Source organism: Salvelinus namaycush, chromosome 17 (assembly GCF_016432855.1).
Source record: "Salvelinus namaycush isolate Seneca chromosome 17, SaNama_1.0, whole genome shotgun sequence".
In the NCBI taxonomy this organism is placed as follows: domain Eukaryota; kingdom Metazoa; phylum Chordata; class Actinopteri; order Salmoniformes; family Salmonidae; genus Salvelinus; species Salvelinus namaycush.
In genome coordinates, this window is record NC_052323.1 from 2,471,883 (window position 1) to 2,499,416 (window position 27,534).

Here is a 27,534-nt window from a genome sequence, read left to right on the forward strand (position 1 = left end):
AGGAGACTTAATAATCAGGAATTGGATCGTCTCGCTGTGGTTCCCTGACACACTTATGTTGATGGGGTGGTATTGTGGGTGACCAGGCTTATAGAGCGCCCGTCCAGCACTCTAAAGTCCATGGGAATGGAGAGGGGCTGAGTAGGGATGCCCAGCTCGGATGCCAGGGTAGTGTCCAAAAAACTCATCAGCCCCAGAGTCGATGAGTACCCGGAGAGATTTCGACTGGTTCCCCCAGAGCAGGATGGCATGGAAAGGGGTGCAAGTAAGGGGAGAGTAAAAGTTCTCCGTATGGCCCACCAGCGTACACACCCCTTCTTGATGAGCCTGGGTTTTTAATGGGCAGGTAGCTACGAAATGTCCCGTAGCTCCACTATATAGGCAGCTCTAGGTGTGGAATCGGCATAAGCACTCAGCCGGAGTCAATCTAGCCCTGCCCAGGTGCATAGGATTCCGTAGGAGGCGAGTTGGCAGCCCTCTGTGATTCCCGAGAGAACTCGGGTTCACTCGCACATGTAGACTTCAGGGGTCTCCGGGATTCTTCGGAGGCGAGGTGGGAATCAAGGACGAGCGAGGGAAACTGAGCACAGATTCCCTCCTATGTTCTCGAAGCCACCCATTGATCCGGATGGTCAAGGCTATGAGGGAGTCAAGGTCCAGGGGCAGCTCCCGGGCTGCGAGCTCATCTTTGATCACCTCCGATAATCCGTGAAGGGACATGTCGAACAATGCTTCCGGGTTCCAGGCACTCTCAGCTATCCTCGAGCAGTCCGAGGGGAATGAAGAAGGCTGTAGCTCAAAAATGAGGGAGCACTGGGAGAGAAAAGCCCGGCAGGTTCCGGAATCTCCAGCGTAGTGCTCCGGAGGTGCTAAGGGGGGTTCTTGGGACACTGGGGTAGGCTGGGAGATTACGGGTGTGACCCGCTGCCCAGTGGGGAATACAAAAGATTGCTCCAGCAATGTATCGAATGGCGTTCATCCAGGGTGTGGAGTCCCTCAATAAGACATTGCAGAAACTCCTCGTGTCTTCAAATGGTGGCTCCTTGCAGGGAGACAGCATTGTGGAGCTGGTCTGAGTCTGCTGGGTCAGTCATGGCCAGTTCGTACCATCAGAACTCAGGATAAGACCCAAACATTTAGAGTCACATATGTTTATTGACCCAAACAGGGGGCAGGCAAAAGACAGGTCAAAGGCAGGCAGAGGTCCGTAATCCAGGGCAGAGTCAAAAAGGTACAGAACAGCAGGCAGGCTCGGGGTCAGGACAGGCAGAGGTTTGTAAACGGGTCAGAGACAGGCAAGTACAGAACGGCAGGCAGGCTGGGGGTCAGGGCAGGTAGAATGGTCAGAACCGGGGAAACAAGGAAACAGAATTTGAGAAAGCAGGGAGACAGGAAAACACACTGGTAAGACCTGACAAGACAAGACAAACTAACAACAAACAAACAGAGAACAAAGATATAAATACACTGGGGATAATGAGGAAGATGGGCGACACCTGGAGGGGGTTGGAGACAAGCACAAAGACAGGTGAAACAGATCAGAATGTGACACGTGCTTATTAATAGTCTACTCATCACATTAGGAATAGTAGGCTTACATTAGTTTGCAAATGTGATGATGGAGGCATGCAATCCTTTGTTATAAAGGCAGTGGTGTGAAGTACTTAAGTAAAAAATACTTTAAAGAACTACTTAAGTAGTTTTTTTGAGTATCTGTACTTTACTATTTATATTTTTGACAACTTTTACTTTTACTTCACAACATTCACATGATAAGACTACAAACTACTGTACAGTTGAAGTCGGAAGTTTACATACACTTAGGTTGGAGTCATTAAAACTCATTTTTCAACCACTCCACAAATTTATTGTTAACAAACTATAGTTTTAGCACGTCGGTTAGGACATCTACTTTGTGCATGGAAAAATTACTTGTGTCAACAATTGTTTACAGACATATTATTTCACTTATAACTCACTGTATCACAATTCCACTTTTTTGACCTAAAATGAGTATCGCATGCAGGTAAAATTAAGTATATGTTGTTCTCTAGAGCGCATAAAAATAACTCTGATGATTTAGGAATATGTACTTTGGATTGTGTCTATATTGATTGTGTCCCTGCTTACAAATATCTGGGCATCTGGATTGAGGAAAAGCTGTCTTTTAAAAAGCATATTCATGAGTTAAGATAATAAAAATGGGCTACTTCAATAGAAATAGGTCATGCCTCTCGCTAAATAGTAGAAAGATGATAATTCAGTCGACGTTCCTATCTGTCCTAGATTATGGCTGCCACTTCATCATAGTCAGTTTTAGTACCCATCACTGCATGCTCTACCATAAAGTTGGTTGTCCCTCTTTGAAGTCACATAGGTTGATACATCACTATGTTTTCATTCATAAAGCCCTTTTACAAAAAGTCCCGCTGTACCTATCGTTACTAAACTTTAGACATGAGTTACCACACCCGGTCTCAGGGATGGCTCACTCTGGAAATTCCTTTGGTATCGGAGTTAGGTAAATCAGCTTTTAGTTATTGCACCTTATTTGTGGAACAATGTTCAAAATGTCCTTAACCTTACTGATGAATTTGCTTGTTTTTTATGGCAATGTTTTTCTTTCTGCTTACATTTTGTATTTATATTTTGATGTGTGTATTTTCTGTAATTCAAGGCTCATCTGTAAAAGAGACCATGGTCTCACTATGACTTCCAGAAGAAATTGTTTTAAAAATTAAACATCCAATTGTTAGAGATGACTTATGGTTTCCTTGAAATGCCATACCAACAGTGTCTTATCTACAGAAATGCACTTCTGTAGAAATATAGCAAAACAAATTTGTTTAATAGGGTAAAACAATGAACTGGTCTCCTACCACCAGACATTTGAATGTTGTTTACAAGATGAATGGCTTGGTTTGGTTTTCAGTGCTAGGCCTTTGCCAGCAGTTGGGCTGCAGCTAACGAAACAGTAGGATACTTAGACAAGAGAGGGTTGGAAGCTTGCATTTAAACAAACCCTCATTGCTATATTGACCCCAATTTCCTTCCGCTTCCTAAAGCACATCGTGCCAAAGAATTACAGTTCTTCCAGTCTAGAGACTTTCTATTGACTGAAGCCAGTGCCAGTTAAATAAATGCACATCTCCCTGGCATCAGCTTCTTGGCATCAAGGTTTAGAATAATAAAAGGTGAACGATATTAAGTCAAGGTAGAATAACCAATATCTAAAATGCATTTCCCAGAGACAATCAAACCGAATTTTAAACAACTAAAAATAAATAAAAAGCATAAAACTCCACTATTTTTTAATCATTTATTAATCCTGAACACGTAACTTGTGATTTTACAGGCACTTTTCCAACATTAAAAGTTACATCAATAGGTAGAAGGTTCAGGGATGGATTGGATTTATGTTGGGATGCACAATATTGTAATAGTGTACAGAGACATTTTGTATTAGGCTAAGTATAGCTTCCTGGTCCATTCTTGTGTTTGCTTTGTGACCCCAGGAAAACAAGCCCTTTCCAATATTCATTTACTGACAACTTTCTACATAAACAAAATAATCCACTGTGTCAGATGCTTAAAATATAGGCCTAATTCACAATACAAAGAAGGAAAAAAAATACATTATCAAATCATGAAACGATGGGAAACTAAACAACGAAAGATAATGTTGGTAAAAAATGGTCTCCAAAGCTGAAAGTTCTGAAAGGAGAAAAACAAAGTGGTTCATTTCTCCTCTTTGCCTTTAGTTTTCCTGTACACCATTTCTCTGAAGCTGGAGAGGATTTTGCTTTCCCTCTTTCTCCTTTCCTCCTGGTTGAAAGATGCCAGGGCTCTCTTTTCATCAGCACTGTAGATCTGGTTTTCCTTTCTCAGACGCACAGCCTCCATACGACGATGTCTGGGGGTTACAATATTGCAATGAGCGTTACAAAGCCGCCAACCAAATGTGTAAAATACGATGAAATATTTGAAATGTCAAAATGTAAACAGAAGAGTACTAATGTACCTGCTACCGCTCATCACAAAGCCAGACATCTCAAAGGTTGCGATTTCGTTGCTGGTCAACCCAATTTCACCTCTTCTTGGGATACGCTTGCCTGCTTTCACGTACTCTGCCATAGCGGCACCCTCACCTGGCAGCAGTGCATGACCAAAACTAGTGGGAAAAGGTATGTAAATCATTTGGCGATTGATTGATAATTGATAATAAAAAATAAAGCTGCATTTTAAAAGCTGAATATAGTGTGGTAATATCCTGACAAAATGTGGAAGCAAGTTGTATTTACCAAGCGACAGGCTAAAACGGGTCATATTCTTGAATGTAAGAAAGATCCTTCTATGTAAAAAGAGATACTCACTCGAGAGGCTTGTCGTCCTGGGACAGGTGAGTGAGTGGGGCCTCAGGGCCCACCATGTGTTCGTCGATGCAGGTCCTTTCCACCCACAGATCCCCGTTGGCGTCCTCCTCCTCCGACCCGTCGCTGCTGGAGTCGCTCGCTGACTGCTTGCGGTTCTTCTTCGCCTTCCTCTTCTTGGACTTCTTTGACCTGTGAGGAGAAGCCAAAACACAGTTGAGGAAAACACTGCTGTGTATAGGTATGTCATGTATTCGTTATGGACGGTTGACTACAGTCGTGGCCAAAAGTTTTGAGAATGACACAAATATTAATTTCCACAGTTTGCTGCTTCAGTGTGTTTAGATATTTTTGTCAGATGTTACTATGCAATACTGAAGTATAATTACAAGCATTTCATAAGTGTCAAAGGCTTTTATTGACAATTACATGAAGTTGATGCAAAGAGTCAATATTTCCAGTGTTGACTCTTTTTTCAAGACCTCTGCAATCTACCCTGGCATGCTGTCAATTAACTTCTGGGCCACAGCCTGACTGTTGGCAGCCCATTCTTGCATAATCAATGCTTGGAGTTTGTCAGAATGTGTGGGTTTTTGTTTGTCCACCCGCCTCTTGAGGATTGACCACAAGTTCTCAATGGGATTAAGGTCTGGGGAGTTTCCTGACCATGGACCCAAAATATTGATGTTTTGTTCCCCCGAGCCACTTAGTTATCACTTTTGCGTTATGGCAAGGTGCTCCATCATGCTGGAAAAGGCATTGTTCGTCACCAAACTGTTCCTGGATGGTTGGGAGAAGTTGCTCTCGGAGGATGTGTTGGTACCATTCTTTATTCATGGCTGTGTTCTTAGGCAAAATTGTGAATGAGCCCAGCCCCTTGGCTGACAAGCAAAGGATGCTTTACTGTTGGCATGACACAGGACTGATGGTAGCGCTCACCTTGTCTTCTCCGGACAAGCTTTTTTCCGGATGCCCCAAACAATTGGAAAGGGGATTCATCAGAGAAAATGACTTTACCCCAGTCCTCAGCAGTCCAATCCCTGTACATTTTACAGAATATCAGTCTGTCCCTGATGTTTTTCCTGGAGAGAAGTGGCTTCTTTGCTGCACTTCTTGACACCAGGCCATCCTCCAAAAGTCTTCACCTCACTGTGCGTGCAGATGCACTCACACCTGCCTGCTGCCATTCCTGAGCAAGCTCTGTACTGGTGGTGCCCCGATCCTGCAGCTGAATCAACTTTAGGAAACGGTCCTGGCGCTTGCTGGACTTTCTTGGGCGCCCTGAAGCCTTCTTCACAACATTTGAACCGCTCTCCTTGAAGTTCTTGATGATCCAATAAATGGTTGATTTAGGTGCAATCTTACTGGCAGCAATATCCTTGCCTGTGAAGCGCTTTTTGTGCAAAGCAATGATGACGGCACGTGTTTCCTTGCAGGTAACCATGGTTGACAGAGGAAGAACAATGATTCCAAGCACCACCTTGCTTTTGAAGCTTCCAGACTGTTATTCAAACTCAAAATCAGCATGACAGAGTGATCTCCAGCCTTGTCCTCGTCAACACTCACACCTGTGTTAACGAGAGAATCACTGACATGATGTCAGCTGGTCCTTTTGTGGCAGGGCTGAAATGCAGTGGAAATGTTTTTTGGGGATTCAGTTCATTTGAATGGCAAAGAGGGACTTTGCAATTAATTGCAATTCTTCTGATCACTCTTCATAACATTCTGGAGTATATGCAAATTGCCATCATACAAACTGAGGCAGCAGACTTTGTGAAAATTAATATTTGTGTCATTCTCAAAACTTTTGGCCACGACTATAGAGGTAGAATGTAGATATGAGTCAACTTACTTTTTGCTCTTCTTCTTTTTCTTCTTTTTCACTTCCTCGTCTGAAAGACAACTAAATTAGAGGGTGAAATAAACTTAGCTGGACAAGCAGCCTTTGTACTAGATTTTTTTTTTTTTTAAGGTGAAACATTCCTCACCACCAGAGTCCGACTCTGACTCGCTGTCATTGGAGTGTTTCTTGTTCTTCTTCTTTTTGGATTTCTTCTTCTTCTTTTTCTTCTTTTTATCATCTATGAATTATAGTGCACTTGTCTTGATCTCACACCAATTCAAGTGTGTAATCAGAACACACATTTGACTTACTATGTAATATAGTATGCCCAGGTTACACTTTGTTCTTGACTAGTCAATGCATGTCATTCAGTCAGATGTAGGCTAACTGAGAACAGACTTTTATAGAAGGATTATTATAAAAGCTAATTCAGCATACTCACCGGATGAGCTTGAATCTGAACTGCTGTTTTTCACATCCTCTTCAACTGGGGTATGTTCATCAGAGCTTATTGAAAAAGGACACAAAATTATCTAAATGTAGATAATTTGGTAGTTGGTGTATATAGCCCAACCCTTTGAACTCTTGTACTTGATTAGTCAGATCAGATGCATAATTACTTACTCTGGTGCCATTACCCTTGGTGAATAGCCCCAGACTTCAGGTGATCCAAGTTCACCAATTCTCTCCCTCTCTTGTAGCCGCCTGAAATAAAATTCATATCATTAGAAATATACAAGAAATACATTAAACCTTGTGACCAATTGACTGATGCCCAATTGTAGTCCTAGGCAGAGGAAGAGGTGAACCGAGAAAATGTTTCTCTGTCCACAAAAACAAGTCCACGAAGTAAGGAAATTTTGTATGGAGGTCGAATTTGGTCAACAAAAAATGTAATTGCTCATTTTCTGTGTGAGGCTTATTTAATAGAAGGTTGGTAATGGTTAGGTTGTTACGAATGTACTGATATAAGTGGACTCATGTGGCACTTCGCAACTTAACCAAAAACAACTTTATATTGGAGTTCTGCCAGTTGTCAAAGAGATAGATAGGATTCATCATGGATATAACCTGCTTTAGCATGGACATTGCCATTGAGGGCTTCCACCATTTAAAGTAGTCAACTGGGTGGGGATTGCTATGAGTTGGGTGCAATCAGCTAATGAAGAAGAAGAAATTGCACTGCAAAGATGATTCCTCTCTCTGTATAGCCTGTTGTTCACACCATCTGCCCTCTCATTGGCTAGAACGGTCCCACCTGATCTCGCCTCCTGGGACTACGGTTCCGGTTCAGGAAAAAGATGGCGGAAGTGGAGGTTGAGTTTGAGTCGAGCAAAGTTGGTAAAGACTAATATTCTGAATGGACAAATGTAGTAGCGAAAACTGGAACAAAAAGGAAATTGTTTAAAATTGGAGTGGAGGATACGTGTATGAATGATAATGAATTGCTTGTTGTTGGGATGCGTTTATTGAGTAAGGATGCATGTGGGAAACCCGTTTGAGGTGTTAAATGGTGAAGTATGCGCTGGGAAAAGTGGAGTCTGTCAGAGTGACCAGGAGTGGTCTTATTCTGATTAATTGCAGATTGCAGTGAGCCTCAAAAGAATCAGAACAACAGAAGTTGTGTTTTGAACTTCGTAGTAGAGCACCCGTCAAAGGAGTCATCTCATGGGTGACGACAGATGTTCAGGTTGAATACCTGAAGAGAATTCCTGGTGTGGTTGGTGCCCGGCATCTGACCCGCTGGGTGAATGGAGAAAAAGAAGAAAGTCTGTCGCTCCTGTGGTTTTTTGATAAAGAACAAATACCTACGCATGTGAAGCTTGGTTATGTAAGAGCTTTCGTCCCCAAACCATTGCAGTGTAAGAATTGTAAAGGATTTGGCCATGTTTCAAGTGTGTGCAGATGAACAGAGTATACTGAAGAACGGTGTGTAGAATGACGACAGTGTTGCAATTGTGGTGGGGGGGGGGAATCATGATCCCGAGTTCCCTGAAAGGGTGAAGGAGATTGAGGTGGCAAAAGTTTGAGCAGTCAATCGAATCTCGTATGCGGAGGTGCTTAAAAGTACTGCGAAAACAAGTGATGCTAGTGAAGATATGGTAGTGGACGCAACACAGCCTATGGTAAATGTTTGCTGCCAGTCAAAAGATGCCCTGTGTGTTAAAAATAAAAAGAGGCAGATTTTGTAGTGTTCATTGCCACAGTTATAAACTGTACAGCACAAGTCTCAAAGAAGTCTAAGAAACTGGACATTATTGTGGCTGCTGCAGAAAAGTTTTGGGGATTTAAGGATTTTACATCTTCAGACTTGCAAGGGGGTACTGACTCCGGAAGACGCACCCTCCCAGGTTCCTCTTGAGCCTGTGTAGGTATCAGATCTGTTAATTTTTTTTATCAGAAAAGTTGGATTTAGTTTATTGGTTGTTTTTGTGGTTCCATTTTTTGGAATCCGGTTTCCATCCCGCACAGTAGGTGGCGGGATGCACATTCAATTGTGTGATCGCCAATATACCATAGAAAAAGATCTCGCCTACTCCCATCATTGTTAGAGCGGTCGCTCGAATAGCTTAAGCATTTCACTGTACCCTGCAATTACATCTGCGACCCTGTGCATGAGACTAATACACTCATCTAATCGAATATTTTATCAATATATTAGACAATCTTTGTCCCAGGCTAGATGCACGGGATGTGCAAGTTCCGATAGTGGAGTCCAGGCTTAGTCCAGAGTTAACACACCTGAATCAAATGATCAAGGCTGTGATTAGTTGAGTCAGGTGTATTGGCATCTTGGGCTGGAACAAAAGCCAACAATCTGCGGCACAGGTCATCTCTGATTTGGCTCATTTTAAACAGGACTTCACAAACCCTTTAAACAATTTGCCGTTTGCTAGCTAGTGTGGGTCAAGCGTTGCATTTGCACGGATACTAGTTAGCTGTGCATAAACATCTAAACAGCTGAGACAAGGTTGTAAGTAATTAACCTGTGAGCGCTAACTCAATTTACCTGGAGATGAAGGCGTCTTGTCTCTGGCGTTGAGCATCATCCCGTTCGTAGTAATCATTCCTGCCACCACCACCTCCGTATCTACCAGCGCCGCCACCGCGCTGATCGGACCAGCTGTGGTTACTGTACCTCTCTCGAGATCTAGAACGACTGCGGGGGTTTTCCGTACGAAACCTTTTGGCATTTCTCTCTCTCATTTCTCTTTCTCTCTCGGACATTCGAGGAGGTTTAAGGTCTTCTTCATATCTGGGGGTCTTGGGCATGGGCCCAAAGACTGGACTGGAGTCGCGAGATCGACTGCCGCTGCCAGATCGGCTCCGTCGTCGTCTTCTGGGGCCTCTCTGTTCTTGATCGGACAGAGGCATAGCTTTCGTTTTATGTCCACTAATACGAACAGCCTAAATTCGATATGTAGGTGAAGAATAAACAAGACTAGCTACCTAATCTACTGTTTAGGCCACACAACGTTGTTTCTGCGTGAGTTAAGAAACGGGAAATGATTGGGTCCGTGGGACTGTAAACAGGTCCCCCTTGAAACATGCAGCACAATGCTCTTTAGTTCCGCGTAGTCAGCAGACGCTCGAGCAAATGTTGCTGTCTTAAAACATTTGAATTCCGGGCTGTATTGATTATATCAAATAATGCCGTTGAACATATCTAGTTTGAAACGTTTTGAACTGAGGCAAATGTGTAAATATCACACCAGATGCAACTGTTTTGACACAAATGTTACGACTCCTGTTGGCAATGCATGATCTAGCAGCAGGTTGTTTGTCCCGAATTTGGACAGCAGCTGACATGGGACACACCCATAGCCTCCGGTCTCCCAAGATAATTCATTGTATGGGGTGTGCTCACGAAGCAGTCGTTAGAAGGATAGTTGCCATAAGGGGGACATATTACTGTTTGTAAAGCACCACAGATAAAGTTGTTTATACTGACTCTACACACCCACTCACATGCAAGCTGCTGCTACTCTGTATCTTATATCCTGTTGCCTAGTCCCCTTAGCTCTATACATATCTACCTCCAACACTCCAGTATCCCTGCACATGTAAGTATGTTATTGGAACGGACTTAAAAAATATTTATTGTATATAGTATGCTTACTTAATTGTGTATTTCTTATGTTTTTTTCTAGTAATACATTGTTATTGACTATTGCATTGTTGGGTTTTGAGTTTACAAGAAAGGCATTTAACTGTACTTGTGCATGTGGCATTGAAACTTAAGTTTCCATTATGCACAGATTGTTTGCAAGGTGTTCGCATAGGCTACGCAGCAGAATGTTGTAGCGAATTCGGAGGGCCCATTTGAGATTCGTGTGTAAAATCACTTGGGAAGCCAGAAAAAAAGCCATATTAAAACCTAAGCGTTTTGATAATTGCGTTGTTTGCTTCATAACCTCTTATACCGCGGTCGCAAGGCATATGAATTATAGGCCTAAAGGCCGAGACAACAATTCAAACACACCTTTGTTTTATCACAAAACCGGATAGCAACATCATCAAATCACCTCTGCTTAGTCTAATACAGTGACAACTAAAAGATACCAAAAACGATTTAGTCCAATCAACGTAAGCAAATATGTTGTGGCTGTCCATCATTCTGATTTCTGAATTTGTGTGTGCAAGTAGAAAAACATGAGAGACAGTGAACAGTTAAAAACTGTAATATTTTATGTTTCACTGAGTCGTGGCTGAACGACGACATGAATAACATACAGCTGGTGGGGTTTGTACCGCATCGGCAGGATAGAACAGCCGTCTCTGGTAAGACAAGGGGTGGCAGTCTGTGTATAGTTGTAAACAACAGCTGGTGCACGAAATCTAATAGTAAGGAAGTCTCGAGGTTTTGCTCGACTAAGGTAGAGTATCTCATGATAAGCTGTACACCACACTATTTACCAAGAGAGTTTTCATCTATATTCTTCGTAGGTGTCTATTTACCACTACAAACCAATGCTGGCACTAAGACCTCACTCAATGAGCTGTATATGGCCATAAGCAAACAGGAAAACGCTCATCCAGAGGTGGTGCTCCCAGTTGGCGGGATATTTTAATGCAGGGAAACTTAAATCAGTTTCACCTCATTTCTACCAGCATGTTAAATGTGCAACCAGAGGGAAAAAAACTCTAGACCACCTTTACTCCACACACAGAGACGTGTACATAGCTCTCCCTCGCCCTCCATTTGGCAAATCTGACCATAATTCTATCCTCCTGATTCCTGCTTACAAGCAAAAACTAAAGCAGGAAGCACCAGTGACTTGGTCAATAAAGAAGTTGTCAATTGACGCAGATGCTAAGCTACAGGACTGTGTTGCTAGCACAGACTGGAATATGTTCCGTGATTCTTCCGATGGCATTGAGGAGTACACCACATCAATCATTGGCTTCATCAATAAGTGCATCGATGACGTCATCCCCACAGTGACTGTACATACATACCCCAACCAGAAGCCATGGATTACAGGCAACATCCGCACTGAGCTAAAGGGTAGAGCTGCCACTTTCAAGGAGCGGGACTCTAACCCGGAAGCTTATAAGAAATTGCGCTATGCCCTCCGACGAACCATCAAACAGGCAAAGCATCAATACAGGACTAAGATTGAATCGTACTACACCGTCTCCGATGCTCATCGGATGTGGCAGGGCTGCAAAACTATTACAAACTACAAAGGGAAGCGCAGCCGCCAAGCTGCCCAGTGACACAAGCCTACCAGACGAGCTAAATTACTTCTATGCTCGCTTCGAGGCAAGCAACACTGAAGCATGCATGAGAGCATCAGCTGTTCTGGATGACTATGTGATCACGCTCTCCGTAGCCGATGTGAGCCTGACCTTTAAACAGGTCAACATTCCCAAGGCCGCAGGGCCACACGGATTACCAGGACGTATACTCTGAGCATGCACTGACCAACTGGCAAGTGTCTTCACTGACATTTTCAACCTCTCCCTGACCGAATCTGTAATACCAACATATTTCAAGCAAACCAACATAGTCCCTATGCCCAAGAACACTAAGGTAACATGCCTAAATGACTACCGACCCGTAGCACTCACATCTGTATTCGTGAAGTGCTTTGAAAGGCTGGTCATGTCTCACATCAACACCATTATCCCAGAAACCCAAGACCCACTCCAATTTGCATACCACCCAAAAATATCCACAAATGATGCAATCTCTATTGCACTCCACACTGCCATTTCCCACCTGGACAAAAGGAACACCTATGTGAGAATGCTATTTATTGACTACAGCTCAGTGTTGAACACCATAGTGCTCTCAAAGCTCATCACTAAGCTAAGGACCTTGGGATTAAACACCTCCCTCCGCAATTAGATCCTGGAGTTTCTGGTAAAGGTAGGTAACTGCGTCGCTCATCCTTAACACGGGGGGCCATCAGCGGTGCGTGCTCAGTCACCTCCTGTACCCCTGTTCACTCATGACTGCATGGCCAGGCACGACTCCAACACCATTAAGTTTGCAGACGACACAACAGTGGTTGGCCTGATCACCGACAACGATGAGACAGCCTATAGGGAGGAGGTCAGAGACCTGGCCATATGGTGCCAGGAGAGCAACCTCTCCATCAACGTGATCAAGACAAAGGAGATGATTGTGGACTACAGGAAAAGGAGAACCAAGCATGTCCCCATTCTCATCGACAGGGCTGTAGTGCAGCAGGTTGAGAGCTTCAAGTTCCTTGGTGTCCACATCACCAACAAACTATCATGATCCAAACAGACCAAGACAGTTGTGAAGAGGGCACGACAAAGCCTATTTCCCCTCAGGAGACTGAAAAGATTTGGCATGGGTCCTCAGATCCTCAAAAGGTTCTACAGCTGCAACATCGAGAGCATCCTGACTGGTTGCATCACTGCCTGGTATGGCAACTGCTCAGCCTCTGACCGCAAGGCACTACAGAGGGTAGTGTGTGTGGCCCAGTACGTCACTGGGGCCAAGCTTCCTGCCATCCAGGACCTCTATACCAGGTGGTGTCAGAGGAAGACCCTAAAAATTGTCAAAGACTCCAGCCACCCTAGTCATAGACTGTTCTCTCTGCTACCGCACGGCAAGCGGTACCCAACTATGGTTCCTCCTGAAAATATTCGGTGGCACAACTTTATCCAGGTCCTAATACTTATAATAATATGGTTATTATGTGCTAAAATAGCAAGGATTTCCTTCTCACTAAAGCCAATTCTAAAGTATAATTTCAAGTATAGTAATCTAAAAGGCTCTACATGGTCAATCCGACATGCATGGTCTCTGCAGAAGTCAGGATATTAAAAGCCAATTTATCCTGGAGCTGAAGATTTGGACAGGGGCTTCAAGGCACTGCATGGTCAATCTGGCGTATGCATTGACTGTGCAGCATTTACATAAGGCATCTGCAGAAGTCAGGCCATTCATACTTCTTGTGCTTCGTGGAACAGCACCGAGCTGTTGTGAAGGAAGTTGTCAAGGAAGTGAGTTTGTGTTTATACAGGACCTCCCGCCCTCAACTACCATCAACCAATCATGTCAATGTGGAGCTAGACTGAGCCCTACACATTGTTACATTTGAGAGAGGTGATGAGGTACAGAGCTCAATTTGGCCTCTGCATTGCCTCTGGAGAATCTGCAATTGCGTCACACCATCTATATGGCGCCTCCGACCACATTTTTGGGATAAAACATAAATTGGTTCAGGCATTTCAACAGTGGCATGCACAGCAACTGGGAGCCAGGGAGACATGCACTTAACCAAATCCCCCACGTTAATCTTGAAATAAAGCTCTATTCTCAAAATGTAGACTTTATTCTCTAAATTCAATGTTGAGTTTATTCTTGAAATATTGCTACTTTTTTTAAGTACTATTGTGCAAAAAATAAGAATCCAAGTACCACCACCCTTTGCTGTTTATTTTCTTTCTCTTCACTTGGCCCTAATACTCTTCCATACATCTAGACATGACCTCTGAGACGAGTGGAAGGAAGATGGCGGAAACAGATGTATTATTTGAAACTGTTGGCGAGTTAGTTGAAGATGAGAGCACGGAGAGTAAGAATGAATGGGTTACACCGGCGAAAAGGAAAGTCAAAGTTGTGGTGGAAATTAGGAAACCCCTAGACTCTCTTTTTTTCAGAGTGAGGGTTTTGGACCAACGTAACCTGGACGATCCTTTGGAAGTTTCGTTAAATGTCATGGGTGTGTTGGTTGAAGTGGCATCAGTGAGGGTAACAAGAAGTGGGCTTATTTTGAGTTTACAGCTGAGGCATTGCAATAAATCCTGTCAAAGGATGTTCCGCCCTCACAGGCCCCTAAGCCTGTATAGGGATGTGACTTGAATTGGAATGTGACTGAAGGAGTGGGATGTTTTTTTTATGTGCCACATTTTTTATATTTTTGATGATGTTGGTTTATCCCCTTCCTACAATGGATTTTTTTCTATAGTTTACCACCCGTGCTGTAGGTGGCGGCAGGCACCTCTAAGGACTGTTTGGGGACCGCAATAATACCATAAAAGAAGAAAATACTTCGTTTGGAAAGAACAATCAATCTTAAGGCTTGGCGCTGCAGGTAAATAACAAGTGTTACTTATAGAAGCCAACCTCGTATATTGGCCTCATCCAATAATTTTGTCATGATGGATCAGCGTTTACCAAAAACGCTGCAACCTGCCGCGAACCAGGAAGCTAACATCCCTCCCCTGCTAATATGTAGCCAACTAACGTTAAGCTAAAGCTACTGTAGATCCTTTTCATATAAGTTTTCCACAATAATCAATCAATACTATCTCCCCTAATATGCATGTGAGCGAATAGATTGTATAGATACTAGGCTGCCTTAAATCACATGTATGTGATTGGCATGCAAGACTCAATTGTGTAGACCGGCCTTGTGTTAGTGAATGGTGTTAGGCTAACGTTAACTAGCCAGTAAACTACAAACAATGCAGATTCTCTTTCACTCATTCCTACAAAATTGGTTGTGCAGTGGTGATGGGAAGTTCGGCTCATTACTGACTCTGATCGTTTTGACTCGTTAAGTTAAAAAAAACTAAACGAATCTTTCGACTCATTTCGCTAATTTGAGTCAGTAATGCCCAGAGCACGCAGGACCCCCTACCGGCGAACGAACTGAAAACTCGGAAGGAGTACATTCTACATGCCTCTCGTTCACTATAGGGGCCTTATTGGAGTGGTCATTTGTGACTGAGACTTATTATCATTTGTTGATTGCTAGGCATACAAATAACATTATTTCATGATAGGCCTACATTTGAAATCAAATTAATTTATAAAACAATTTTCACGCCAGCAGATGTCTCAAAGTGCTTTTACAGAAACCCAGCCTAAAACCCCAAATATATTTATATTGATATTTTCAAATACATGTAACTTTAAAGTTTTTAATATCAATACATTTTTATTTGAAAATCTTTTGGACATCTGAGCAACTTGAGGGAACCCTATTTGAGTCAGAAAATGATATTTGTATGATAGGTAAGATATACACAGTGGTGTAAAGTACTTAAGTAAAAATACTTGAAAGTACTGCTTTAGGTTTTTGGGGGTATTTGTACTTTACTATTTATATTTCGGTCAACTTTTACTTCTACATTCCTGAAGAAAATGATGTACTTTTTACTCCATACATTTTCCCTGACACCCAAAAGTACTTGTTACATTTGGACTTATTTTATTCATCTAGGCAAGTCAGTTAAGAACAAATTCTTATTTTCAATGACGGCCAAACCCGGACGACGCTGGGCCAATTGTGCGCCACCCTATGGGACTCCCAATCACAGCCGGATGTGAATCAGCCTGCATTTGAACCAGGGACTGACGGCTCTTTCACTGAGATGCAGTGCCTTAGACCGCTGCGCCACTCGGGAGCCTAGCATGCTTGAATGCTTAGCAGGACAGGAAAATGGTTTGAATCACACACTTATCAAGAGAACAACCCTGGTCATCCCTACTGTCTCTGATCTGGCGGACTCACTGAACACATGCTTTGTTTGTAAATTATGTCTGAGTGTTGGAGTGTACCCCTGGCTATCCATAAATAAAATAAAAAATAAAATGGTGCAATTTGAAATGATTTGTACTTTTAGCAATGTCATTTACTTTTTATACTATAGTATATTTAAAACCAAATACTTGTAGACTTTTACTCAAGTAGTTTTTTACTCGGTGACTCACTTTTACTTGAGTCATTTTCTATTAAGGTACCTTTACTTTTACTCAAGTATGATAATTGGGTACTTTTCCCACCACTGGATATACAAAACCTTGCAGAGAGCCTACACTACCGTTCAAACGTTTGGGGTCACTAATAGGCTGACCACACCGCTCGCGTGCGCGAGCGTTGCAAAATAAGTTTAGAAATCTATGTTATTCAATTATTGCACCCACACTGCTCGCGAGCGTCTGCGTTGCCAAGGGATAAAATAGAACTCCTTTCTATTTCAGACGCAGATCACGCTGCAAGTCCTGCCTCTCCCATCCTCATTGGTTATACCCACGTGGGTGATTGAAAGACGAACTGTGTTGCCGGTCGGTGTAGTAATACTATGAAAGTTTAGATGCCAATCACCATATAAGTTCAAAGATGAAAAAGCCTGGAAGGAGGAGAGATGACTAGAAACGATTCAGTTGACCGTTTTAGCTAGCAGTGTAGTTAGTTTGCCAATTATTTTATTCACCACTCTAGCTTGTTGAACAGCTAGTATAGTAGGTAGCTGACTCATACCTGCTTTTAAAGAGTGACTGCCCCTAAAAAGCAACTTCTCATTTTGAAAATGGCATATGTGCCATCGATATGAGTCAAACATTTATTCTAGTGTCAAAATTGACTACAAAGTGTAAATAGGAGCATTTTTGTTCATAAAGTCAGTCTCGTCCAAAACTGAGATTTGCGAGATTTTGCAAAAAATTGTCATGGACTGAAGGTTACCGTAACAGTTTTCTGTGGTTTGGGTTTATTTTAATCCTGTCCACAGCTGGCAGCACCCAAGTAATCATAAATTTGGAGCGCAGCTTCATGCAGACCTGTAATGTCCATGGTCAATTTGGTTTGACATTCGATATCCCTATGGGGTTAGATAGGGACCATCAGTAAATTACACAATGTACATTTACATTTAAGTCATTTAGCAGACGCTCTTATCCAGAGCGACTTACAAATTGGTGCATTCACCTTATGATATCCAATGTACATGGGACAATATTTTAAAAGGTCAGTAGCTCCACATTTTAATGACCTAAAACCTCCAAATATAAAATGAAATAATTCATATACAAATATTGAAAGCATTTGAGACAACTAAAAGATGTGCAGCATGAAAATATTGTCAGATTTCCATTTTGTAATTCATTGACGGTCCCTAACTAGACCCAGAGAAAGGCTATCCAAAGTCAAACTAATTTTGCCACGGCAAGCCAGCAGAAGCTAATTGGCTAAATAATTTGGCTAAATCTTCCCACCTGTAAACACTCAAGAGGCATCCACATCAAACCACACCGCGAAACCAACTCACATTTGAATTCAGTCAAGGCCGCTAGCCTTTATTATTAATATTTTTAAAATCAAAACCCAGATGTTTTACGCGTAGTTATAGTTGAAACACGGAAATTCTGGTCTTAATTTTGACAGTTCGTTGCAAAAGTGATATATTTTAGTATTTTAGTTGTAAATCTAGCTCTTTTAGCCGCTAGCGGTTCAACTCTACCATTGAAATCATGATGTAGGTACGTCATCTCAAGGGAGGGTTCGGTTTGGGATGTACTGGGTGGTACCACCTCAAGGCTTACTATAAAATCAGGTGACAGGGCGCCTTATTTGGCAATGGTCTTGATAAGTGGAGTGTGCCAATATACACTGCTCAAAAAAATAAAGGGAACACTAAAATAACACATCCTAGATCTGAATGAATGAAATATTCTTATTAAATACTTTTTTCTTTACATAGTTGAATGTGCTGACAACAAAATCACACAAAAATGATCAATGGAAATCAAATTTATCAACCCATGGAGGTCTGGATTTGGAGTCACACTCAAAATTAAAGTGGAAAACCACACTACAGGCTGATCCAACTTTGATGTAATGTCCTTAAAACAAGTCAAAATGAGGCTCAGTAGTGTGTGTGGCCTCCACGTGCCTGTATGACCTCCCTACAATGCCTGGGCATGCTCCTAATGAGGTGGCGGATGGTCTCCTGAGGGATCTCCTCCCAGACCTGGACTAAAGCATCTGCCAACTCCTGGACAGTCTGTGGTGCAACGTGGCGTTGGTGGATGGAGCGAGACATGATGTCCCAGATGTGCTCAATTGGATTCAGGTCTGGGGAACGGGCGGGCCAGTCCATAGCATCAATGCCTTCCTCTTGCAGGAACTGCTGACACACTCCAGCCACATGAGGTCTAGCATTGTCTTGCATTAGGAGGAACCCAGGGCCTACCGCACCAGCATATGGTCTCACAAGGGGTCTGAGGATCTCATCTCGGTACCTAATGGCAGTCAGGCTACCTCTGGCGAGCACATGGAGGGCTGTGCGGCCCCCCAAAGAGATGCCACCCCACACCATGACTGACCCACCGCCAAACCGGTCATGCTGGAGGATGTTGCAGGCAGCTAAACGTTCTCCACGGCGTCTCCAGACTCTGTCACGTCTGTCACATGTGCTCAGTGTGAACCTGCTTTCATCTGTGAAGAGCACAGGGCGCCAGTGGCGAATTTGCCAATCTTGGTGTTCTCTGGCAAATGCCAAACGTCCTGCACGGTGTTGGGCTGTAAGCACAACCCCCACCTGTGGACGTCGGGCCCTCATACCACCCTCATGGAGTCTGTTTCTGACCGTTTGAGCAGACACATGCACATTTGTGGCCTGCTGGAGGTCATTTTACAGGGCTCTGGCAGTGCTCCTCCTCCTCCTCCTTGCACAAAGGCGGAGGTAGCGGTCCTGCTGCTGGGTTGTTGCCCTCCTACGGCCTCCTCCACGTCTCCTGATGTATTGGCCTGTCTCCTGGTAGCGCCTCCATGCTCTGGACACTACGCTGACAGACACAGCAAACCTTCTTGCCACAGCTCGCATTGATGTGCCATCCTGGATGAGCTGCACTACCTGAGCCACTTGTGTGGGTTGTAGACTCCGTCTCATGCTACCACTGGCGGTGAAAGCACCGCCAGCATTCAAAAGTGACCAAAACATCAGCCAGGAAGCATAGGAACTGAGAAGTGGTCTGTGGTCACCACCTGCAGAACCACTCCTTTATTGGGGGTGTCTTGCTAATTGCCTATAATTTCCACCTTTTGTCTATTCCATTTGCACAACAGCATGTGAAATTTATTGTCAATCAGTGTTGCTTCCTAAGTGGACAGTTTGATTTCACAGAAGTGTGATTGACTTGGAGTTACATTGTGTTGTTTAAGTGTTCCCTTTATTTTTTTGAGCAGTGTATTTTGCATCATGCTTCCTTGACAAGACAACTGACGTTACACAAAAATGTCCGTAAATCACATTTCTGCTTATGACCAAATTCAACGTTTTTGCTTACCGTTTCATCTGTGCTTTTACAAAGAAAAAAAATATGTCGGCTATGAGGATTATATGTTTATATTCGTAGCATCCAAAGTAACAAGAAATGGATGACAATTGTGGTCATGTCAACTGTGTATATTGTCTTTAACGCTGTGACTGGTGGCGCAGTCCGCTAAAACAATTGGCTTATAGTTCAATGGTTGTGACTTCTAATTCCACATGGGGCAGATATCTTTTTCCTCTCCAAACCCTTTACATTATTCATCCAATGCCCACACACTTCTAAGTCAAAAGAGTGAAAGCATACCTGTGAGAAGGGGTCACCCTGGTGGTAGTAGTAGTTGTAGGTTTTTATACAGTAAGACCAATCTGTGAGTTAATTTGACCATTTTGAAAAAGAGCTACTGCATAAATACTGCAATGCGAGTTGGGTTGAATTGAGCCCCTAATCTTCATTTTCAAGGTGATGATTGCACTTTTCTTCCCAATACAATACTGCAATAAACGTGAGTCCATATTTCAAATATGTTTCTTGTGCCCCGTGGGGGCTTGCCCCACATCCCCCCAAAGTTAATATTTATGAGCAATTCCCCTCACCCACAACTTCTCACCTGAATGCATTTTGTTTTACATTTGAAAGGGTTGGGCAAAGGCTAAATTGGGGTTGAGAGTTACCCTTTAATGAAACAATTCTAAAATGAGGCCAAATAAGGAAGTGTAGTCGCCCTTTAAAACAATGAGCTACTGCAGAGATCATTAAATGATGACGAGATACTAATGTCTCCACCCTAACAATGGGAGTCGTTGTCCCAAATACAGGAAGGCGTGCGACAACCTTAGGTCCAAAATAAGCCCATAGAAACGCATTGTGCTTATTTTGGACAGATTTTGGCGAGCGTGAATCCTCTCGCTTCGCCTCTTCCTCTCTGGCTACTATGAATGCATGATTAGGTTACCCAACAAGAAGTGAAAGGCGATTTTAAATTTACTGGTAGCAGTGCAGTCAAGCAACTGTAAGACCTACTGGGGTGGAGGAAATGTTTTATATTGATACAAAGACTGTCAAGTGAATGCATTTGTTATTCATTGCTTTTGTCTTCACTCCACAGGGATGTCGGGCCTAAAGCTGATCTCTGCAAGTGACACCCGGTATTCAGGAACGGTGCTAAAGTCGATGAATAGACAGCGAAATAATGGATTGTTCTGCGATGTCACCATAATTATACAGGACCGTAAATTTAGAGCACACAAAAACATCTTGTCCGCGTCAAGTACTTATTTCCACCAACTCTTCTCAGTGGCTGGACAGGTGATCGAGTTGAATTTCATCAAGGCGGAAATCTTTGAGGAAATCCTGAATTACATTTACAGTTCCAAGATTGTCCGTGTTCGCTCCGACATGCTCAATGAGCTCATCAATGCTGGGCAGGTGTTGGGCGTGAAGTTCATTGCGAATCTAGGCGTACCGCTCTCACAAGTCAAGGGTCTACCTGGCCTGTCCAAAGACACAGAAATCAATGAAGTAAGCTCCGTGGAGAAAAGCAGTACAGACTCAATGGGGATGATGATGCCCATTGTCACCGAGTCCTTTTCACTGTCTGCAGAGGAGTTCAGTCAAACTGACAAAAGTGCAAACAAGGATCAGGACTCGGACGATGACGACATTATGTTTGTATCCAAAACGGACGCCACCAAGAAATGCAAGCCCTGCGAAATCATCGATTTGGATGGACCCAATACAGAGGAAGACTCTGTGACAAAGCAACCGGGAGAGGTCAGACCCGCTTTGACAAAGGACCAAGAGAAAACAGTCAAAGCAGCCCCGCACCTCAACAGCTCCTCGCAGACCTTGCGAGGCCAAAGTTCTCTGATCAGACCCATGGTGTCCCCTGACACAAGCTCAAATATTCCGTCTTTACCCACTGGAGCCTCCTCTTGCAGCACACCCACTACGCCGGCTAGAATTGGCACTTTCACCCCCGAACCCATCAGCACCACCCTGCCCTCAGAAAACCACAAGATAATAGGAATCCACAAGAAGCAGGTTACACTAGCTCGACAGAGTGACTTAAAAATCAAGCTCTCGGCCGTTAAGTCACCTGGCGGATTCATCAACGAGGCAGGCCTCAACATTCCCCAAATATCCGCAACCACAAAAAAGACGATAACACTAGATAAAGCCTCAGAGATCGACTCGTTTTCTCCAGGCTGCAAGGTGTATGCCAATATTGGGGAGAACACATATGACATTGTTCCCATGAAGGACGACCCCGGGGAGGGAGATTCTAAAAACAGTAGAGGGGGAAAGAGGTCTCTGATGGCTACCCCTCTTCAACCTTTCAACACCTCTCAACTTTCACAGGGTGCCACGATCAAGAAGACCAAAACAGAGCAGCAAGATCACTACGAGCTCATCATGGACGGGAAGACTTTCTTTGTGTGCATGGTCTGCAAGCGTCCCTACGTGTGCTTGACGAGCCTCCGGCGCCACTTCAACACCCACTCCTGGGAGAAGAAGTACCCATGCCACTACTGTGACAAGGTGTTTGCCCTGGCCGAGTATCGGACCAAACACGAGATCCACCACACAGGCGAGCGGAGGTACCAGTGCCTGCTGTGCAACGAGATGTTAATCAACTACCAGCTACTGTCGACTCACTGCAAACAAGCCCACAACCAGGACCCATCCGGGAGGAAACAAAAGGACGACACCGACAACAACTTGTACCGCCTGCTCCCTTGCAAAACAGTGCAGTTCAAGACCTACTCATATGAGACAGACGATTCAGATTCACGAGGGGTCCCTATTATCCAAGAGGATGGGAGCGTCCAGCACATTAACCCTGGAAGGGGGCACCTGGCCAACCCACTACAGTTACAGTCCACCCAGGGCAAGATGTTGAACTGGGATGACATCTTTGTGGAGCCTGAAGCACAGCCTGGATCAGGTGCCCACCGACCAGGGAGCCACCCTATCCAACCTCCCCCAGGCTCTTCTGAGTTTGAGTTTGTCATACCAGAGACGTACTGAGCAGGTTGGCTCACCGCTCTGTGATCTATGCCTTGTCAGTGGGTCCCCCTATTTGAATTTGGTTTCCTGGGTCCACGTCGAATGTTGTCTTTTTCAAATGTTCAACAGTTGTACTGAACAAACAACTGTACTGAACAAAAATATAAACATACAAACATTTCAAATATTGTACTGAGTTACAGTTCATATAAGGAAATCAATCAATTGAAATAAATTCATTAGGCTCTAATCTATGGATTTCACATGACTGGGCAGGGTCAGCCATGGGTGGGCCTGGGAAGGCATAGGCCCACCCACTGGGGAGCCAGGACCACCCACTGGGAAGCCAGGACCAGCCAATCAGAAAAAGTTTTTATTACAAACAGAAATACTCCTCAGCACCCTGTGACCACCCCCACCTCGCCCCCATTCAGATGATCTGGCAGGTGAAGAAGCTGGATGTGGAGGTCCTGGGCTGGCGTGGTTACACGTGGTCTGCGGTTGTGAGGCCGGTTGGACGTACTGCCAAATTTTGTAAAACAACATTGGTGGCGGCTTATGGTGGAAAAATGAACATTAAATTCTCTGGCAACAGCTCTGGTGGACATTTCTGCAGTCAGCATGCCAATTGCACGTCCCTTCAATTTGAGACATCTGTGGTATTGTGTTGTGACAACTTTTAAAGTGGCCTTTTATTGTCCCCAGCACAAGGCGCACCTGTGTAATGATCATGCTATTTAATCAGCTTCTTGGTATGCCACACCTGTCAGGTGGATGGATCATCTTGGCAAATGTGAGAAATGCTCAATAACAGGGATGTAAACAAATTTGTGCACAACATTGTAGAGAAATACGCTTTTGGTGCTTATAGACTATCTGAGATTTTTTATTTCATCTCATGAAACACAGGACCAACACTTTACATCTTGTGTTCATATTTTTGTTAAGTGTAGTTGTTTTTAGGAAATTCCTATGTGCTCTAGCTAGCCCATCCGGAGTGGAATGTGACTTTTGTTCTTATCAAGCTCTTGTCATTGAACTATGTATTGGCACTCATTGTATTTCTACTTACCCTTTTTAATGGTAAACATTTGTGAGTACTCTGTCTGGAGTGCTCATGCAGTTCAACAGAAGGACCCTAAATCTAGGCATACACATTTATTTATTGTTAGATCTTAATTTTTTTAATGAAAACTATTTTTTTATCGGGAGTCAAATTACCTTATGCCTTTGGGAAGATAAAATGTACAGTGGTGCTGAATGGTAACAGTTGATGTTTGTTGTTTGAACAGAGATTGGATCATGATGCTGGATATTGATGGAATTAATGGATGTCATTCATCCCTTTGTTTTCTGAAATCCACACTTTTTAATAAAAGTTTAATTATAGACAACCACCGACTGTTTCCTCATTGCTGTTGCTATAAGATGAATCTCAACAAGGAAACAGTCAGTGGTTGTATTTGATTAACCTTTTATTAAAAAGTATGGATTTCAGAAAACAAAGGCACACAACTACAGAGGACAAACATAGGTATAAGGTAAGTATTTCATAATTTATATATTTTTTTAAGTATTGATCCACAAAGCCTGGTCTCTGCTTTACTCCGTTGGTGGTTCATCAGAAACTTCCTTCACCATGGAGTTGAGTTTAGTCAGCTACCTCCTACTCTGTATGTATACAGTTTGCCTACATAGTGTATCATAGGAATCATGTAACTTGAAAACCATTTCTTTCTGTTATGAAATAGCACCTAGTGCACGATTGTCCTGCAGATCATTATTTTTTGATGTCCCTTTTTCTTCCTTTCCCCTTGTCAGTATGTATTTGAATTGAGTTGGACTGTGGAGAGCTAACTTGACATTTTATACTGCTTCATTATGTCCTTCCCTGCCAACTTTTATGGCTAAAAGAAACCTTACACAATTAAGTGGTGTATCTTGTACATAATTGACCTTTTTCATTTGAAAATGTTTGTTTTAAAAATGTATTTATTAGGTATAGTGCTAAACAAATGTTAATAAAGTTTCTTTTTTAAAGTGTGCCTCATTTTGGCAGAATGGAAGAAACCTATTGAATGAGACGACTACACAGCCTTTTAGTTTGAAAGAGTTTAAATCTGATAGTTTTCCTAAATCCCATAGTAATGAAGGCCCCTCCATTGGCATTTTCTCCCTGGTGGATGGTTATTCTCAAAAATGGAAAATAAAATGCACCTTGTGAGGTAGGTATTTCATTAAGGATGATGCATGTTGACTATTTAACCTATATGTTGTCTATGGAAAAGAACACCGTACAAGCATTTTACACAATTGCTTTTAATGGCGAGACAATCAATCCACTTCAGTCAGCAGAAGTCCATCTTCAGCGGTTGAGAAAGTGCTGCTCAAAACTGACTACTTTAATCGATCATCTCAAGAGGCTGCACCTTACTTTGAGGTCAATGCATTTTGTGATTAAGACAACACAAAGGGGTGTTCTTTTGGTGTACTCAAGTGTACGTGTGTAATAACCTATTATATTACACCCATAAAGAGACAGGAGAGTTCAGTGTTTAGTCCCTTTACAAAAATAAATAACATTAGGAGTGATCATTTCTTTTTCAGATTCCTATGGAGCCAGATACCTGCCAAAAGTTTGAATATACATATTGTTAGGATCGTAACAAAAGCCAAGTGTGAAACAAACGTGACATTTTATCTGTGAACATACAAACACCATGTTACGACTACGGACTAACAGTTTAGGCTTGAACAAATCTTGTGTTGCAATTCTGACGTACAATAATACCTTAAAGAGTTTTGACAGTTTAATCTCGCCAACAAAAGAAACGTACACCAAATGGCCTGTAAGGAGTGCTATCCAAACAAGTATAACAGTATAAAAAAACGGATGTCAGGGAAACCTGAAAGAGGTATCCTGCACGTTTTCAAGTTAAAAGTCTCCATTCTCTATTACTCCTCAGTTGAGTTTACTTCACATTTGGGTAGCTAATGTAATGGATTTGTTTGCCAGCGCAAGTCTAGATGGCATTATGCCTCTCTTTTATTGATGTATCTATAGTACCAGTCAAAAGTTTGGACACCTACATTCAAGGGTTTTTGTTTATTTTTACTTTTCTACATTGTAGAATAATAGTGAAGACATCAAAACTATGAAATAACACATGGAATCATATAGTAACCAAAAAAGTGTTAAACAAATAAAAACATTTTAGATTTGTCAAAGTAGCCACCCTTTGCCTTTGACAGCTTTGCACACTCTTGGCATTCTCTCAACCAGCTTCACCTGGAATGCTTTTCCAACAGTCTTGAAGGAGTTCCCACATATGGTGAGCACTTGTTGGCTGCTTTTCCTTCACTCTGCGGTCCAACCCATCCCAAACCATCTCAATTGGTTTGAGGTCGGGTGATTGTGGAGGCCAGGTCATCTGATGCAGCACTCCATCACTCTCCTTCTTGGTCAAATAGCCCTTACACAGCCTGGAGGTGTGTTTTGGGGTCATTGTCCTATTGAAAAACAAATGATAGCCCCACTTAGCACTAACCAGATGGGATGGCATATCACTGCAGAATGCTGTGATAGCCATGCTCGTTAAATGTGCCTTGAATTCTAAATAAATCAGTGTCACCAGAAAAGCACCATCACACCACCTCCTCTATGCTTCACGGTGGGAACCACACATGCGGAGATCACCCACTCTGCATCTCACAAAGACACTTCAACCATGAAGGCCTGATTCACACAGTCTCCTCTGAAAAGTTGATGTTGAGATGTGTCTGTTACTTGAACTCTGTGAAGCATTTATTTGGACTACAATTTCTGAGGCTGGTAACTAATGAATTTATCCTCTGCAGCAGAGGCAACCCTGGGTCTTCCTTTCCTGTGGCAGTACTCATGAGAGCCAGTTTCATCATAGCGCTTAATGGTTTTTGCGACTGCACTTGAAGAAACTTTCAAAGTTCTTGAAATTTTACAGATTGACTGACCTTCATGTCTTTGAGCTGTTCTTGCCATAATATGAACTTGGTCTTTTACCTAATAGGGCTATCTTCTGTATACCACCCCTACCTTGTCACAACACACCTGATTGGCTCAAACGCATTAAGAAGGAAATACATTTCACAAATTAACTTAGGGCACACCTGTTAATTGAAATGCATTCCAGGTGACTGCCTCATGAAGCTGGTTGAGAGAATGCCAAGAGTGTGCAAAGCTGTCATCAAGGCAAAGGGTGGCTACTTTTTGAAAAATCTCAAATATAAGATATTTTGATTGGTTTAACACCTTTTTGGTTACTATATGATTCCTTGTGTTATTTCATAGTTTGTCTTCTATTCTACAATGTAGAAAATAGTAAAAATAAACAAAAATCCTTGAATGAGTAGGTGTGTCCAAACTTTTGACTGGTAATGTACTTTGAAATGAACAAGGGAGAGGTTAAATGTAGGCTAAGTCTGGTATAAGCTTATTCCCACACTTCACAATAACTGCAGCGGTCTTAGGTAGTCTCCATATAGGCTATTCCCTCCATCACAACACTGCTGCCCAGTTGAAGAGCTGGTGATCTCCATACAGCACCATAGGCCTTCAGAAAAGCACCGCTCAGCCTCAGAAGATGCCCTTCTGGAGGCATGCAGTCAGAGTCATTATACCCCAATAAAGTGCAGAGCATGCATGATGCGTGCAACTTGTCATTCCAACATATTTTAACATTTAATGAATCCTTCAGTTCAGTCAGTATGTCACCCATTCAGTCATTTGT

The 27,534-nt window shown here is 42.8% G+C and overlaps 2 protein-coding genes across 2 annotated transcripts; one reads left to right on the forward strand and one right to left on the reverse strand.

The window, feature by feature from the left end:
• Positions 1 to 3,305: 3,305 nt before the first annotated feature.
• LOC120062223 (NFKB activating protein) lies at positions 3,306 to 9,737 on the reverse strand. The gene is made up of 8 exons (XM_039012035.1): positions 9,224 to 9,737; positions 6,838 to 6,918; positions 6,656 to 6,720; positions 6,359 to 6,451; positions 6,223 to 6,262; positions 4,374 to 4,562; positions 4,022 to 4,171; positions 3,306 to 3,913 (listed from the first exon to the last, which is right to left on the reverse strand). The coding sequence occupies exons 1-8, from the start codon at positions 9,586 to 9,588 to the stop codon at positions 3,739 to 3,741; spliced, it is 1,158 nt and encodes a 385-aa protein (XP_038867963.1). The 5' UTR covers positions 9,589 to 9,737; the 3' UTR covers positions 3,306 to 3,738.
• A 4,984-nt stretch (positions 9,738 to 14,721) lies between these two features.
• On the forward strand, positions 14,722 to 23,003 carry zbtb33 (zinc finger and BTB domain containing 33). The gene is made up of 2 exons (XM_039011759.1): positions 14,722 to 14,792; positions 20,868 to 23,003. Exon 2 carries the CDS (start codon positions 20,870 to 20,872, stop codon positions 22,787 to 22,789), a length of 1,920 nt encoding a protein of 639 aa, XP_038867687.1. The 5' UTR covers positions 14,722 to 14,792; positions 20,868 to 20,869; the 3' UTR covers positions 22,790 to 23,003.
• The last annotated feature ends 4,531 nt before the right edge of the window (positions 23,004 to 27,534 follow it).